This window comes from Crinia signifera, chromosome 4 (genome assembly GCF_055691185.1).
Source record: "Crinia signifera chromosome 4, ASM5569118v1, whole genome shotgun sequence".
Taxonomy (NCBI): Eukaryota; Metazoa; Chordata; class Amphibia; order Anura; family Myobatrachidae; genus Crinia; species Crinia signifera.
In genome coordinates this window covers 312,371,696-312,390,045 of record NC_139220.1, presented here as the reverse complement: position 1 = coordinate 312,390,045, position 18,350 = coordinate 312,371,696, and the positions used below count along the sequence as shown (strand labels likewise).

At 44.7% G+C, this 18,350-nt stretch overlaps 1 protein-coding gene across 1 annotated transcript; it reads right to left on the bottom strand.

Annotated features, from left to right (window-relative positions):
• Positions 1 to 6,963: 6,963 nt before the first annotated feature.
• LOC146072841 (NXPE family member 3-like) lies at positions 6,964 to 18,079 on the bottom strand. Its single transcript, XM_083180027.1, has 5 exons — positions 17,599 to 18,079; positions 16,607 to 16,827; positions 12,319 to 12,393; positions 11,922 to 12,136; positions 6,964 to 7,496 (listed from the first exon to the last, which is right to left on the bottom strand). Exons 1-5 carry the CDS (start codon positions 18,052 to 18,054, stop codon positions 6,964 to 6,966), a joined length of 1,500 nt encoding a protein of 499 aa, XP_083036153.1. The 5' UTR covers positions 18,055 to 18,079.
• Between the last annotated feature and the right edge of the window lie 271 nt (positions 18,080 to 18,350).

Sequence of the window (18,350 nt, the reverse complement as noted above, 5' to 3'; positions counted from 1 at the left end):
TTCCCACATAAATAATATAGATCCAGCGGATCGGTGTAAATGTGCAGTTTTTCATATTCTGTTTGCAGTTTGTATGTTTTCCCTGGATCTGTACTCCGGGTTTTGTGGATCCAGCTTCCTCAGTTTCTTGCATTCCCTGCTGCTTCGGTGTGGCTGCATGCAAGGTGATTTAGTGAGGTTCTCAGCATGCAGTCACTGCCGGTTATAGCTTACTGATAGCTTTGTGTATCCTGCCATGTATTCCCTCTATGTTGTGCTCCAGAGTCTTCCCGGTCCCAGCACCTTGTGTACAGCGTCCTGTGTGCCAGCTTCGTTTGTGCCTCAGTCCTCAGTACCTGCAGTGTCCTTGCCAGAACCTGCTGCCAGCCCTCGTTTCCAGAGTGTTCCCGGTCCCAGCACCTTGTATCCAGCGTCCTGTGTGCCAGCTTTGTTTGTGCCTCAGTCTGCGTGTACCTGGTCCTTGGTCACCTCAGTCCGCAGTACCTGCTTCATCCAGCCTGCAGTGTCATAGCCTGAACCTGTTGTCAGCATTCGTTGCAGATAAGTCAGGGGTGCACCCTGCCAGTTACCCTTGTGCTTTGCAGTATTGTATTCATTATATTCCATCGTTGAGCATTGTTGCCATTGCATTTGTATTTATTATTTTACATCATTTGGGCATTGTTGCCATCCCTGTAGGGGTCTCAGTCCTGCACGTCAGGTTTAGTTAGAGGTCCTTTTGCTGCTGGTCTGCCTCCACAGATACGTTGTCCTGAACATAAAACCTGCCTGTAGCGGAGTGGGGCGGACATAATTCGCCCTTCAGCCGAGACGGGTACAGGAGAAGACTAGCTCCGCACATATCTCGTGGACGTCAGGCTGGGGCAACAGAGTCAGGGAGCAGGTCTTCTGACCACCTACAGAACCGTAACATTATAACCGGCCTTACAAAAGATTTCTGGAGCTTTCCTTGTCAGTCCAGTTTTCTGGTTCCAGTCAGAGAATGGAGGGGGATTCTGTTATAGTCCTGTCAAGCAGACTGAAATCCTATGAGGACATGCAGAACCTCATATTACAAGCCTTCCTGGGGCTGTCCATTAGAGTGGATTCTCTGCAGCAGCAAACTTATATTAAAGGAGAAGAGTTTTTGGACAAATCAAAGTTTTGCCAATCATGCAAACAAAGAGGTAATGGCACCTTTAAGAATGACTGCTCTCCACCTTCTGTGTTTGCCAGGAATCAGAGTCCTGAGCAATCAGTTGTTATGCAGACTGTGGCTGAGCAGTTCTCAAAATCACCCTCTGACATAAGTCAGCTGACTACCGTAGTTGAGCGGGTGCTACCACGGGACACGATTTAGAGACAATTTTAATAATAAAAAGAAGAGTATCACTGTGTGGTGCACATGGGAGAAAATAAATAAAATATAACTTTTATTGGAGTTAATTAATAAAAAGTTGCAAAATATTGACTAAAAAACAAACAAGTAGGACACAGACAGTGTAATAAAAAGGATACTAAATCCTCACGCAGTGGATCCCCCCTGCTGAGCCCTCCTCAATATGTTTTATTTGAATTCTCTTTATGGCATGCGATACCAAAAAATCAATACAGATGTATACTGTGTTAGAAAATTTTTATATATTTCCTGTGTATATCATTCTTTTACTGACATGTAACATGATCACGGGAAGTCATCCCTATACAGTCAAATAGCTTGTCTATTGAACGGCAACTAAGAAATATTTATTATGATTGCGACACAGTATACAGTGGGGGCAGGCAGTGCTTCCAATCATGAGCATAAATGCTAAGCGGTGAGTAGCAGCCCGGAGCCTGAATCTCGAGGCTGCGCGTGCGTGTCCACTGGGAATGGCTGGATCCCACTATACCGGCTGGCTCCACGTACCAACACTGCAGCGCTTAGCCGTTTAGGAGACCAGCCGTCACCTGTAGTTCCTGCTATGTGGTGAAGGGAAGGACCGGGGTGTCAGGCTGCTATACCTCCGGTCAGTCATGCACCCAGGAAAGAGAGCTGCGATGAGTGGCCCCACTACACCGTTTCTAGGGCTCCACGGACTCAGTGAAAATTGCCGTCCATCGGTAACGCTGCACTTTTAAACTAACATCAATCAAAATACATTCAAGTGGGAAGGAAAGCAGGGGGGCATACACTGCGGGCGCAGTCGGTCTGCATACGCTTCGCAGATAAGCTTCGTTAGGACCCTAGTACCACAACCCCAGGGGTTGTGTCCAATGACACAGGCTATATTCCTGGTCCTATTTACTTTGATGGGAATATCTCCGTGCTCAATGCTTTCTTCTGTCAGCCTTGGGAAGGGACAACTATGGAAGAATTGATTGCCAATATGTTGTTGGGGTTTAGAGGGGAGGCATTGACATGAGCACATTTTTTGGTGGAGTCTAAAGACCCAGCATTGTACAACATGGCTGCATTCACTGAGGTGATTACCAAAAGGTTTGGTCCACCCGAGATTTGGGATCTTCTGAAGGACTCTCTCCAGGCCCCTGGTCTCGTTATGGCTCCTTCGTCTGGTACTAAGAAGAAGAACAGGAGGAAAAGATGACACTTAAGGCGTCTGGAATCCACCTTCTTCAGGGGGGCATTATGTTATGTCTGTTTGTATTTTCTTGTGAACCACCACCAGGGGTCATCAGGCACCTGTTGGACTTTTTGCTCTGCCTCTAGTCTCTGTGTAATCAGGTGCCTGGTGAATTAGGCAATTAGCTCATTTTGGACACCTGGGAGCTGCCTATTTATTCCCTCTGATTCCAGCACTCAGAGCTGGTCATTGTTTGGTCTGTGCTGGGTGTTGGTGGGAGCAGGGGCAAACGCAGGATTTTCAGAAGGGGGTTTCCAGAGGGGTGGAGCAAAGCACGGAGATGGACACTTAGGTGACCCAGTATATGCCGGGTCAGTTCAAGTATTATAGATAGACCAAATGTATATAAATAATAATGATAAATATATAAATATATATACATAACATCAGAGTAGATCCATGGGCAAAGCAATGTATTGGGGACCCTACCTATCCTCCAGCGGTAGGGGTGGGGGAAGCTTTGATGTCCCGCGGGTGGTAGGGGGTATTATATCAACCGCTCAGCATGTAGGGCCTGGATCAGTAATTTCCACTAATTACCCCTTTACTGCACAAATGGTGGGAGATAGGGTGGGAGAAGGGGGCATTGGGCTGAATGAAGGCGTCCTGATACATAACTTCCAGGGTGGTAGAGGATGTTTAATACGCACAGGAGAGGGGTGTGTATAGTGGAGTGGGCTTATTATTCATAATTTTCTGGTGGGAGGACAGCTTGCTTGACTGCAGATATCTCTAGTTCCCAGAAATCGATTTCTTAGATTGTAATGTACTTAAAAACTAGAGAATCCCACCTACCAAATGGTACTGGAGACTAGGGGATGAGAGTTCAGGAGGCAGAGCAATCTGCCAACGAGTATATAAAACTACATACCAGGTGTGTGGAGCTGGAGCAGTAACCAGCTGCTTGAAGGCTGATATCTCTGGTTCTAGGCACAGTAGAGAAAAGCTTCTAGTGTCCCTCAAAGGGGGAGAGTCCCAGCTTTTGGAATATACCCTCAGAAAAACATAAGTAAGACAGAACCTGAAATATCTGACTGGGAGAGCAATTAACAGGCTTGGATGGGGACCACTGCTTTGAAGTCAGATATCTCCGGTTCCCCAGGGCCGATTTTCAAAATTCTTGAACCCATGGAAAGAGGGGACCCTCAGCTTTCAGAATATAGCCCTCAGATTGGGGGGTTTCTGGGTACTCAGAAACCTCCCCTGCGTGCGCTACTGGGTGGGAGTATTGCAAGCCATTGTCCTGTGGCCCAGCTTATGTCCTGTACCTTTGCCAAATTCCTGCAACCCTGCCAAGTTCCTGCAAACCCTGCCAAGTTCATGCACTTCTGTCAAGTTCCTGCAAACCCTGCCAAGTTCCTGCACTTCTGTCAAGTCCCTGCACTCCTGCAACTTCACATTATGATTGCACTCCCATCTGTTGCCTGTGTTAAAGTTTGATGAGCACTATATTCTGTTCCAGTTATTTTCCTGCATTGTTCCTGTGAACCTTATATTCTTTATTAACCCCTTCATGACAGAGCCAGTTTTTGCCTTCCTGACAGAGCCCTTTTTTTCAAATCTGGCATGTATCACTTAAGTGGGGATAACTTTTTTTTGCTTTTACTTATCCCAGTGATTTTGAGATTGTTTTCTCGTGACACATTGTACTTCAAGTTAGTGGTAAATTTTCGTCGATACAGTCTGTGTTTTTTTGTGAAAAATACCAAAATGTCGTAAAAAAATGGAAAATTTTGCGATTTGCAAAATGTTAAATTTTCTGCTTGTGAGACAAATAATCTTACCACTCAAAATAGTGAATAACTAACATAGACCATATGTCTACTTTATGTTGCCATCATTATTTCAACCTCATTTTCATTTTTTTGGACACTAGGAGGCTTCAAATATGAATAGCAAATTCTCAAATTTTCAAGAAAATTTCAAACTCTGATTTTTTTAGGGACCAGGTCAGTTATGATGTGACTTTGAGTGACTTGTATGTGAGACACCCCCATAAATGATGCCATTTCAAAAACTGCACCCCTCACAGTATTCAAAACAGCATTTTGGAAGTTTGTTAACCCTTTAGGTGTTTCACAGGAATTAAAAGAAAGTGTAGGTGAAATTTCCAAATTTCATTTTTTTTGCAGATTTGCAATTTTAATACATTTTTCTAAGGAACACAGTAGATTTTACTAGAGAAATGTGACTAAAAATTGATTCCCCCAATTCTTTGGTTTTCATAAATATCCTATATGTGGCCCTAGTGTGCACGGTGACCAAACCACAGGCTTCATAATAGAAGGAGCACCTACTTGATTTTGGAGCCTCCTTTTTATGAGATTATTTTTTAGGCACCATGTAGGTTTCTAGGCACCATAAGATGATAAAAGTTAGGTACCCCCCCACAAGTGACCCCATTTTGCAAACTACACCCTTCAGGGAATTCATCTAGGGGTATAGTGTACATTTCAAACCCCCAGGGGTTTCACCAATTGTGGTACAACTGGGCAGTGAAAATGAAAAAAAATAATTTTTCATTTTCACAGCTCAGTTGTATCAAAATTGGTGAAACCCCGGGGGGTTTGAAATGTACTCTATACCCCTAGATGAATTCCCTGAGGGGTGTAGTTTGCAAAATGGGGTCACTTGTGGGGGGGGTTCCACTGTATGGGTGTTTCGGGGGTCATTCAACCAGAATCTGTGCTGCAAAATCCAAAAATCACTCCTTCCCTTCTGAGTCCTGCCATGCACCCAACTGGTATTTTTTGGTCACATGTGAGGCATTGCCGTACCCGGGAGAAATTGGGGCACAGATTTTGGGGTGCTTTGTCTCCTTCATTCCTTGTGAAAATGAAAAATTTTGAGCCAGATCTGCATTTTTGTGTAAAAAAATGTAATTTTTTACACAAAAATGCAGTTCTGGCTCAAAATTTTTAATTTTCACAAGGAATGAAGGAGACAAAGCACCCCAAAATCTGTGCCCCAATTTCTCCCGGGTACGGCAATGCCTCACATGTGACCAAAAAATACCAGTTGGGTGCATGGCAGGACTCAGAAGGGAAGGAGTGATTTTTGGTGGTGGAATGAATGGCGGGTGCTATGTCGCATTAGCAAGACCCCCGAAGCACCAATACAGTGGAACCCCCCCACAAGTGACCCCATTTTGGTCACCAGCTTTGGGAGGGGGGCTGGCGCTGCGGCTGGCGGGGGGGTGGGAGGGGTGCTGGCGCTGCGGCAGCCGGGTGGGTGGGAGGGAGGGGGGCTGCCGGGTGGGAGGGGGGGGGGGGCTGGCGATCGTTGGTGATCGGTGCGGTATACGCACACACACACACACACACACACACACATATATATATATATATATATATATATATATATATATGTGTGTATATATATATATATATACATATATATACATATATATACACACACATATATATATATATATATATATATATGTGTGTGTATATATATATATATATATATACACACATTTGCACATTTTTTAATTTTAATTTATTTTTAACTTTTCCAGCAGCAGCATGATGCTGCTGCTGCTGCTGCTGCGGGGGGGAGGGGGGAGGAGGGGAGCGCAGCGTGCGCTCCGGACGTAGCGGTTGAGCCGCTGGAGCTGCTGCTGCTGCCGGGTGAGTGCCCGGCGGGTGGGAGGGGGGTGCTGCCGCTCGGTGGTGATCGGTGCTGCACCGATCACCACCGTTTTCTGTGTTACCGAGCGGCTTAGCCGCCGGTAACACAGGAAACGCTGTGATTGACTGTTCAGATTTGAACAGCCAATCACAGCGATCGCCGACCGGGGGGGGCACCCCTGCCCCCCCTGGGCGACGAGGGGGGATGTCTGCTGTCAGGGACAGCAGACATCACCTAACTGTCACTGCGTCTCTAGACGCAGTGACAGTTAGAAGTCATGACGTATATATACGTCAACGGTCGGGAAGTACTTCCCGACCATGACGTATATATACGTCAAATGTCGTGAAGGGGTTAAACACCCAGCATTACCCTGTATCAGTTTGTCCGGTGGATTTTTCTTGGAGCTCCAAGGGTTAACTCTAACACTACTACTGTTTTTTACTTCTCTTCCCATCTTTTATATTAAACATTTTATTTATTACAAGAACAGCCAAATAAAGCATCACATTTCTGTGTGTCAATACAGTTGCATGATCTCTAGTTTATATATATTTTAAATATATGTTATATATTTCATTTGTAGTAATAAAACCTAAACAGAGACCTTCAGCCATCTTTAAAGTTAACATGTTGATAAGATGCCTCCCTTAAGTTTATTATATGTCCTATCTGGTTGTTATGCTGTGATCAACATACCAAAATGCAGGGTGCAACACTTTGTTCTTCATTGTGGACATATATTAGACAGCATAAGGTCCACCTCATTCCTAATGACTGGGGGCCCTGGGTGGATGTTGTCACGGAGATAGTGGCAGGAGGTCATGTCCCAGGCATCCAGGATAGTGACAGCCATTCCCTTGAAGGTTGCCCTCATTAATGTATCCAGCTGAAGAGCCAACCATTCACTGCTATGAAGTGACGTGTAACCCGTGTTGGCTGATTTTATTATCACAGTGGTCTGAGGGCTACGGAAAAGTAAAAAAGCAATTGCCCGGCGGATCTTCTCCAATCTTTCTAAATAGAATCTCACAGGGAATGAAGTGAAGTGTGCCCATAAGGTCATCACAATAATGGTTTGAGGTCCCCCACCTAGTCCAGCCAAGTGGGCTGCCTCATAGTGTAGCTCAGAAATCATAGTCTTGGAGGTCCTCAAGGGAATTCCATGTGCCCTCCATCTCATAGCCAGACTAGCATTGGCATCCACTGCAAGCAGAGGTCCTGACTTGTAATTAGAATGCAAGTCTATCCTATTGAGACCTAAAAAGAAAAAAGAAAATGTTTATTGTTAACCAAACATTATAGAGCTAGTCCATCAAAAGGTGCTTTACAAACTCAGTATTGTAGGTAATTGAACTGGACCTAAGAAATTGGGGTTGATTGCTGGTCCTTTACCCATGGAATGGCTCCTATTGACTACAGATGGCCATGCCTCTAGAGACTTGTAGGTTTCATCTCTGGGATCTGCAGATGCTGAGTTTGTAGCCAAGATACTGATGCATTTTTTAAGCTGTCATTAATGGCTTAATGTAGACTCATTGGGAGAAATTTGGGTTTAGACCCTTTCATACAGTAGACCAAAAAGTGGGGGCATTGGGATGAAACAGTTCCACCACCAGTTATGGTAGGGGGAACTAGTTCCACCACAGCCAAGCACCGTGATTCCAACAGAAAAGACTGTCCCAGCGGCTTCCTTTTTTGGCATGGCGTATGTGATGTCAAAGCATCATGAGGTACTACTAATGTGGGCATTGTGTGTACATGGCACTACTTCTCTGAGCTTTGTTTATAAACAATATTACAGTGTGGCATACATGATAAGGAGTACTACTGTGTAGCATAACATGAATAAGGGGCACTACTGTGTGTCATAATGTGTCATAACGTGAATAGGGGCACTACTCTGTGGTGTAATATGAATCAGGGGCACTACATGTGGTGTAATGTGAAAATATATGTGCTACTGTGTGGAGTAAATTAAATTAGGAGTACTAAGGGCAGCCTTCTCTTATATGGGGAGTTTAACCCTTTGGCGTTAATTGAAAAAATGTTAACCATGGTCTAAAGGTAGGGGGAAATGCCTAAATCTACATGTACAACTTTTGTTTTTATCAGCAACTAGGCTTAGTGAGATTATCTCGGAAAGTAAAGAGAGTACCAGATAGTAAGAGGTACCGAAGGATGAGAGTGCAAATTTCCTACTGTGGGTGTGGGAAGGGAGGAAGAGAAGGAAAAAAGAAAAATAAAAGAAAGTAAAAGATGAGGATTCGGACATGGAAAGGAAAGGGTAGTAAAAGACAAAACAGTAACTTAACTAGTCTCTCTTGAGACTACCACTAGATGTCATAAAAAAGGAGACGTCTGTAGGAACTTACAGGGGGAGGGGGGTAGAGGCCATTCATCCGCCCCCTGCCCCGACAACAGAGCTAGATAGGAAAACAATCTGGCCCGTCCCATCCGCTAAGCCCAGCACCCCCCGGATCACACTAAAGAGTGAGGGATGGAGAAAACCAGTATATGATCCGCAGGGAAGGCAGGCCGGCAGACACAACCGAGCCTGACTATCAGATATAAACATAGCACCACACAAATAGTAGTGGATAGTGTCCGGAGATATGGGATCCTTATTGCTAAGGACAAAGTCTGAGGGTTTAGAGAGTTAGTTAACGAGACAGTGCATTCTTGAGGTTACAAAACAGTAACAGTGACAACAATATAAAATTATAACTACATTATATAGAGAGTAATACACTTATTAAACACTTGCAATAAGTTGAGCAAATTACCCCACTTACGACCAGTCCTGTTAGTTGGCGCGTGGGAAGAAAGCTCTCGCGAGAAAAAGCAATGTTCCAGGATATAAGGAGTTTGGGTCTCTCTTCCACCGTGGTAGCTATAGTGGTGAAACCCTCATGGACAAATAAAAAGTACAAAATATAAACATAGCACTGAACCTATAACGATGGGCAATGTCCAGGTGTTATGAGAAACTTATTACCAAGGACAATATCCGAAGACTGAGAGAGTTAATAAATGAAATGTTGTCTTAGTAAAGTTTCAATACATCAACTTTTAGCATGAAGGTTGAGAGAAATGGATTTGCGTCTTACAGAAAGCAACACACCAAGAATACACTTATACTGATACATTCAAGTTACCCCATTGTCGACCAGTCCTGCTGGAGTCGGCGTGTGGGGAGGAAGGTCTCGGGAAGGTGTGCAATATTCCAAGACACAAGGAGTTTGGATCCTTCTTCAACAGTGTTAATTACGGTAGTGGAACCTTCACGGACAATCAGGAGTTTGGTTGGAAACCCCCAACGATAGGGAATATTGGCCTTTCTCAAAGCAGATGTAATCTGGGAAAAAGAACGCCATTTGCCGAGTGTAGCAGGGGAGAGGTCACCAAAGAGTTGTAGATATTTCAGAATTTCCGTAGACTCCGGGGAGGGTCTGGCAGCTATCAAAATTGCTTCCTTTATATGGTAGTAGTGCATTTTCATGAGGACGTCCCGGGGGGTCTGTGCCGGAGCCGCCTTTGCTTTGGGAAGTCTGTGGATTCTATCGATGAGGAGGTCTGCCAAGGAAGCTTGTGGGAGAAGTTTCCGAAATAGCGCTATGGTAAAGTCGTGTAAGCTGCTGTTTGATATATTCTCCGGGACCCCTCGGAGTTTTATGTTGCATCTGCGTGACCTGTCTTTTAGATCTGTGACTTTGTCTCTCAGTTTAATTACTTCAGCTTCTAGTATGTCATGCGAGTCAATTAGGTTATTATGTGACCCTACTACCTCTTCCATTTTTGTTTCCAAGTGATTGGTATGTTCGTCTACCTCGTCTATATTCTGTTGACATGTTTAAGAGCGGAACGGAATTCATCGACTATGTCTGATTTAAATTGAGACATCAGCGTCTTCATTGTGCCAACTGTCAGGGCATCAGAATCTTGAATCTCCCCTACGGCGAGTGACGGGGAGGATGGAGGTTTAGAGGCAGATGGAGATGCTGTAACCTGTCGGTCATTGGACTGCTTTCGTGAATTAGCCTCCATGCTTTTGGACTGTTGTGTAGGTGATTTGAAGAATGAGATCTGAGGAATTGGGTTAGTGTATTTCGAGCGCTTAGAAGGCATGACTAGAGTCACTTTTCCAAAAAGAAAAATTTTAGAATTGAGAAGGCATCAATGGTTAATCGCTTCAGTTGGGGGGGGGGGGGGGCTCAAGTACTAGTGGGCACTAGAGCATCACTCCTGTCAGGGCGGAGGTAGGAGGAAATCTTTTAAAAAGGAAAGATCACTTCCAGGAGGAAGTTTATATATCAAGGACTGAAAGCATCAAATTTAGCTTGAGGAGCTGCAGCACATGTACAAATTATGCCTGTCATATATTCTTAAGACAGAAGGGGGAGCTCCAACCTTAAGTGTAGTGGAGCTTTTACTGATAAAGCAAAAAGTGTCCACTAGTGTAGTTTCCAGGGCTTTTCAAGCTGCTGGGACCAGATAGGTAACTTCTGAGGGCTCACTAAAAAGAAAAACTCTGAGCAGTGGGTATTGGTAGGTTGTTACTCACTGTTATGTGGGTGCTGTTCAGGAATTGCCCACTTTATTATTCAAGTTGTTTGGGGGTCCAAGCAGGGCATCGGGTGGTCAGTGCAGAGTTTCTAGCTGGTGCCTCACCCAAGATGGCCGCTGTTTTTCTATATTGGAAGCCAGGCCTGTGAGATTACCCTGCTGGCTGGTTTGGCCTGGGGCTGGTTCTTAAAATACGGGTGACCCCCAACTCATTTTGTCCCCCGTATTTTGGGAACCAGCCCCAGACCTGGAGCCTGGGGCTGGTTTAAAAAATAAAATAAAATCAGGGAACCCCTATTTGCCGGGTTTCCTGATTTTTTATTACCGGCCCGGCTCTTTCAACCTGGTGCTGATTACGGCTGTGGGGGGGACCCCACGCTGTTTTTTTATTTTTATTTATTTATTTTACCATTTTTTTTACCACTGAAGCCTGCACGGATCTGATTGATTCGTGCAGGCTAAAGCCAAATACGACAGGAAAATAAAGTGTATTTCCCTGCCGTATTTGGTCGGCCATTCGCGGTCTTTTCACACCAATTACCGGCCGAATTTGCAATATGGCCGCTTAGTAAATCAGGAACCACCATTCTTTTGAATGTTGATTTCTGTCGTATTGTATCGATGGTGTAATCATTCGTATTTGTAAATACAAATACGAATGTCCCATCAATACGAATACGAAATTTCGTATGAAAATACGTTTTTTTTTCACTAATTTTTGTTTGTAAATTTGCCCCTTAATACGTCAACATGCATATAGTCATGATGCTTATGATCAACATGGTCAAAATGTTGACACACTCAAAAGGTCAACATGGTCCATCCATGTGGACTCCGATTGGGAGTAATGGAGCGATGCACATGGCCCACAGCCTGGCGATTGAAGCAAACCCTGCGAGTCCAATTGGGGATTCATGTTATTGACGTTGGCACCAAAAAAATATGGAATACTCATGTTGACATTTTCATGTGTAAACCTTTTCTGTGTTGACTTTTTTCTTGTTGTGTTGAACTTTTGTCACTGTTGACATTGTGCATATTGATTTTTTGGTGTTGATCTACCTCACCCAATCTGGCCCTGTCTATACATGGGGAATTATACAAAAATAAACAACTTACTGGGTATGAAGGCCTCTAAATACTCAAACCACTGGCGCAGAGTTGAGTCCCCAATCATGTGGACGTCCTTCCCTCTGAGACAGGCAAGAGCATCAGATGGGTGAGGAAACTGCCGCATCACACATGTAAGGGATCTCCACTTGTCTCCATAATAAAATCCAGAAGGCCGAGTAGGTTCCTTGCCCAGTCTGCAGGCCGAGAGATTGAAGGTGGGTCTTACATTAGAGTCTGAAAGAGAGACATTCATTAAGAGTTCAATGCCATTAAAAAGGATGAACAAAGAACATCAACATTTGGGTTATAGAGTCTCACCTAAAAATAATTTTATGCGGACCATGAAAGGAAAATCTGGACACTGCTATACTGGACTATATAAGTCTATTGTCCTGCAGGTAACTTACCCAATGAGTTTTTATTTGAGATAACTTTGATTGGAGAAACGTTGCCTCGGATAATCTTGTCAGTGACAGAACTGAGGGAGGACAGTCATTAATTAGATTGATTGAAACCATGTCATCAGCATAATTAGACATAAACTGATTTTAACACCAACATTGATGCCCCAACTCATTCTTTAATGTAGGTTAGTAAGAATTCTTTTTTTCTGAAATGTTTCATGATTGGGTTTTATTAGCTGTGAGGATAAAGGAACATTAGGTCTCTTATACTGTGTTAGAATTGTGTCTGTGAAGCTTTTTATAGCATTGCTCAGAGCGCAGGTAGAAATGGGTCCCATGTAATTTACTGACAGCCGACTAAAACACACAATCAGAGATCAAAAAAAATCGATGGGACCGCCATGGGCTCTTTCTTCGTACCCTGCTTTGCAAATTAGGGCTGGGAAAACAAATGTGTATGGTGATTATTAAAAAAAAAAACATTATTCTTTAACTACAATATATGGATGACATTCCGATTATTTGGAGTGGTACAGAGGGGCATTAATGGCCCCACTGGGACCCCATGTAGTCCCTCTTCAGAACCAATACCCAAATAACACACAAGTAAAACTTTATTACACACCACATCCATACATACTCACCTAGTGTCCCCTGTAGGCCTGTCCTCTTCTCTAGTACATAATCCATAGGGAACCTTTAAAAAAATGATACTAACTATCTTTCCGGTGTAGATTACATCCTCTTTAGTCCATGTAGCATCCGCAGCTGTGACAAAAAAAAAAAAAAAACATATACAGCGGTCTGAGGAGCTGCAAGTATGTTGACACTTAATTTTCCAGGCGTATTTGCCAGAAGCCTGCACGGATCAGTCAGATCCGTGCAGGCTTCCGTGTAAAAAAATAAAAATTAACAACTGGCATGGGGTCCCCCCAATAGCGGCATTTGGTAGGAGGAGCCACAGGATGTAAACACACATCCTGCGTCTCCTCCTGTCAGTTCGGTGGATTGGGTTTTTTGTTTTGCCAAGTCCCCTGGATGCCTACTTTGGAATGAAGAGGACTTGGTCTATGCCGGAAGATCTGATGAGTACAATTTCCTTCCACAGGTACCCAAAGGATTTTCATCAGGACGGACGGATGGACAGCGACCTACCTACGGGCTCAACATAGGTAAGTAGCTGTATGAGTGGGCTATGTATGGAATAAAGTTTTATTTTTCTGGTGTGTCAGTGTGTTTATTTAACTATTTGTATTGCTGTGGAACTACAAGTTCCAGCGGGCCCTTTATTGCCTCGCATGCTGGGACTTGTGGTTCACCAAGTCCCTGCATGCGGGGGAGGCTTGCTGGAACTCATAGTTCCACAGCAATATACAATAGTTTTATTCTATTTTTGACACTTTTATCAGCCCGATGCCAACTGCACAGTGGCATTGGGGACAGCCCCAGGCTTCAGCATGGGCAGGTAAATTCTGGGGGGGGGGGGGGGGGGCTTCATTGACCTGTCAGGTGGTCAGCTGACCCGTCAGGGGGTTAATGCTTTGGCCAGGGAGACTTCTATAAAAAGTCTCCCCCCCGGTAGAACCCGGTGCTGGTTCTTAAAATACGGGGGACCCCTAGTCATTTTGTCCCCTGTATTTTGGGAACCAGGACCGGCCCTTGGGCCTGGTGCTGGTTTTAAAAAAAAAAATCAGTGGAACCCTACTCGTTTTTTCCCTGATTTATTAAAACCAGGACCGGCTCTGTGAGCCTGGGGCTGGTTACGGCCGTGGGGATGGGGGGGCATGCCCTTTTTAAAAATTATTTATTTATTTTTCTTTAACACTGTGTACCATACGAATTCGTATTTAAAAATATGAATTTGTATTTAAAAATACGAATTGTAGTTGAAATTTGCATTGGATTAAATACAAATCCATACGCCATCGGAAAATACAAATCAGTCAAATACAATAATGAATAAATCCCAAGTGCTGACAGAGATCCCAATGCACATAACATAAGTAGAACAAACATATCAAGATAATTCTGTCCTAATCATGAGGCTGCCGATACGTAAATATTTATACAAATCACAACTGAAATTAGATCACTGTTTAAGGATTTGTTTTGTTTAAAAGTGAATTGGCAATCAAATATTTTTTATCTTTAATCAGGTTTTTCTGCATAAATTTATTTAAAGGGCCCTACACACTAGGCGATATGACGATATTGGTCGGGCTGGGACCTAGACACTTGTCGTTGCTGGCGGGTGGAAAGACAGCCATGCTGCACCTGAAGCATGGCCATCACTAATGAGCACTCCCTTGTCTGAATACGCAGGGCAAGGGAGGGGGGGTACCGATATTCAGTGTACATACTAGGCGATATAGTGAAAGATATCCCTCAGAAGGGCCCTTCTGAGGGATATCTTTTACTATATCGCCTAGTGTGCATAACGGTGTTGTCATGGTTATGAGTTTGTGAACCCGGAGTGTGTGTGTGAAGTCTGTGCAAGAGAGGGGAAACAGGCAAAGAGGCAGAGATCAATCCCTGACCGGGAATCGAACCCGGGCTTCAGCAGAGAGCCGTATCCTGACCATTGGATCACCAGGGAGTTGGTATTGGAAGCAGGATGATGAACGTATAGTTGAATGACTAAATAGTATGAGTTATTAGTGTTCTATGAATGAGACAAGATATTGATAGGACTGCACCGGATTGGATACTGGAAACAACTGGACTGGCTGGATACAGGATATGACTGGAGGCTGTACTGGTTGACCCGGAATACTGGAGGTGCACTGGTGCTGGAACCAGGTGGTGCACAGGTGGCCGGAAGCATGGAACACACAGGTGCTGGTTACCGATGATGCTCAAGTGCGGATGCAGGTAACAGGTAACGGAAGCAGGTAATTGGCACAGGAGGCAGGTAACTGGCACAGGAGGCAGGTAATGATGAACCAGGGAAGTCAGTAAATCCACACTGGAAGCTCAGATACCAAGCTCACACTGAGCTGTGTGACTTAAGGAACTGACGGCCTTGAAGTCCGAGGTCTCTGTATTTATACCCAGCTGATGGCTGACTGGAGACAGGTGATACAGAGAGAGTCAGGCTGACACAGCATTGGAGAGTTCATGGTCAGGTGATCAGATCCTGTGATGTCAGTACTCCAGGTAGGCTTAGAAGTGGAAAGGGCCTAGAAGAAAGGCCTTGTAGAAAATCGGGTCCTCCTCCCGGCCCCCCGGAAAGGTGGGCAACCCTCCCGGATTCCGGGGGACCCCCACACCGCCAATCCCCCCCAACCCCCCACCCCCCGATTTCGGCGTCTTCCCCCATGCCAGTTTGGATTTAAATGCGGCAATCCGGGGGTCGGGTGGTCTCAGAGGAGGGGGCGGAGCTAAAATGTCCACAATCGCGTCATTTTAGCCCCGCCCCCACCACGATGATGTAACGCTCAAGCTCCGCCCTCCGAACTGCAGCTGGAAGTCTCCTCTCCGGGCTTCTCCCGGAGAGGAGACAGAAAAAGTCGGTAACCCTGGCCTACCTCCTAACATGCACAGGGAATGCTGGCTTTCAGATCCAGATACCAAAGTGCTGATGCAGAGCATAATTAAAGTTGCAAAGTTGTAATTCAGTGAGAGTTCAAATGGAGAAATGCTGAACTACTGCTAGCAGGGAGCTAAGGGGTTACATCTGTCAGAACCTGGGCTAGAGAAGTCTCACAGGTGTGTCATTAAGAAGAGCTGACCAAAGTTCACACACAGTGAATGCAGCCTATGTGCAGGCTGAATGAAGCCAGACAGAACATACTGAAGATCATGTAGAAACTGGGAAAAAACACCCAGGTTCGTACACTTGTACTATACCCTGGATATAGGTTCCCATATTATCTTCAAGCAGGTTCGGAACAGATCACATGTTTTTGTCTGTATTTCTAAGAAAAACATACCTCATTTAATTACATTATTGCTGCATTTCGATATATGATTACTACTATCATACATAGAAATAAATTCAATGCTTCCAGGATAAACACAATCATATTTATACAGTCATTTGAATTATATCACACCCCTTTTTGGCATTGAGCCAAACCAGTGGTGGTCGTGGTGGTGGGAGGGGGGGGGTCGGGTGGCTGCACCACCGTTCAAATTTCAAATATGGGAGCCACACCCACTGAGTTTGCAATGGCAGTTGGTGTGGGTTCCCTATTTTGAATCTTGTATTGTGCTGCAGCCCCATCTCAGGAGCCGCCACTGGGCCAAACCTTTTCCCAATGCCAGCTGCACTGTCTGCCCACTCACCCACTCAGCAGAGAGTTCTCAAATTTATTAGTCACTTTGCGGAATCCGCCCGTGGAGTGATAGACCCTGGAGTCACACGGCAGCTTCCGTGGTCGCACACACTGCCACGTGTCACCAGACACGGGGTCCCTGTATGTGCACACTTCCTTTCCCGGCAGGTCCAGGTTACACTCCGTCACCTCACTGCTGCCATTAAATTGGAAATATCCATTGAAAAAGATCTGAAAAGAAGAAACATACATGCATTACTGGGGATGCGTGAGGTGGGAAGGGAATTGAGGGTATTCTTATCCCCTACACAAAATATCATTACACACAGGTGGAATGTACCCTATCTATACTTCCATCATTATTACATACACATTTATCTACTTTTAATACCTACGGATGCAGCCGTTCTCCCCCTTTCCATCAGCGCACCAGATTTCCGTATCTGGCGGAGAGCGGCCTATTATTATTGTTATTATTATTAATAATAATATTAAATACACATGCTCTACATAGGAGGGCCATGAGGAGCCAGCTGAGGAGGGGGAGCAGACAAAATAGGAGCTGGAAGAGGAGGCGGCAGAGGATAAGCTGGATGATAATGAGGAGGAGCAGACTGAGGAGAAGTGGATGAGGAGGAGGAAACATCTGAGGAAGAGCTGGCTGAGGAGTAGCAACTGACTAAGGAGGAGCTGGCTGAGGAGTTGGAGGAGATAGCTAAGATAGAAGAGGATGGACACATCACCTTTAAAGAATAGGCCTCAGCTTCTAGAAAGTTGTTTCAGGTCTCTTCCTCACACCCTTCCACATCTACCCCAGCCAGTGGCCCCTACACCCTATCTGAAAATCACATGCTAAGATATATATTTCAGGTTTCCAGATTGAAAAAATTCCATGATTTTGGCTGTGTTTATCAATGTTCTGAAAAAATACACAAAACATAAGTACAATATAATTTGGTAAGCGAATATATAAGATTAACTAGGGCTACTTTGTATCTATACCTTCTCTGGATGGCTCTCTCTCTTCTTCTTTAAAACAGCCACGGCCTCACTGGAGTGAATGAGACGGATTTGTACCTCCACTCTCCCCGGCCATGGGAGGAGGAACGTGGCCAGGTATCTGCCATTACCATAGTCCATTACGTGTCCGGTCACACCAGCCTTCAGTGCTGGGGAGTGCAGCTTGGCCCTGAAGTAGTCTCCACCATATCCCTTTGGCTGACCACGGTGATCCCGAGCTGTGATGAGCACTTCCAGGTTCTCCCCAGTCCTGTAAGTGTCCCGTGCATTCAGCAGATGGTAATCACAGTGTCTGGGGCTGGTAGATAGATTATACTGTGTCACAGGGGACGGTGGCTCAGGCCAGTCAATCAGTCTTAAGAGTTCTATGAATTTGGCATCACTAGTTTTAGGAGAGTCAAGTGTGGTGTTAGGAGCCTTCATGGGATGTCTGTGCATCTTAGGGGAGGGGGGTCTGCACTTGTTCAAGGAATCCACTATTAGGAATCTGTAAAATGACTAAAGATATAACAAATTTCAAACCCTTGTCAGAACAAAAACAATTGTGAAAAAAACAAACTATGACACTAAGTGGAGCCCTGTGTTAGGCATCAATTTCGGAGCAGAATGTGGTTATCATTTTGAAATCACAGTACTCTGCTAGATATGTTAGCAAACTTCTAATCGGATGGCCAAGAGCTATTTAATGCTGGTCAAAAGACCGGCACCGGGATCCGGACAATGCTCAAAATGCC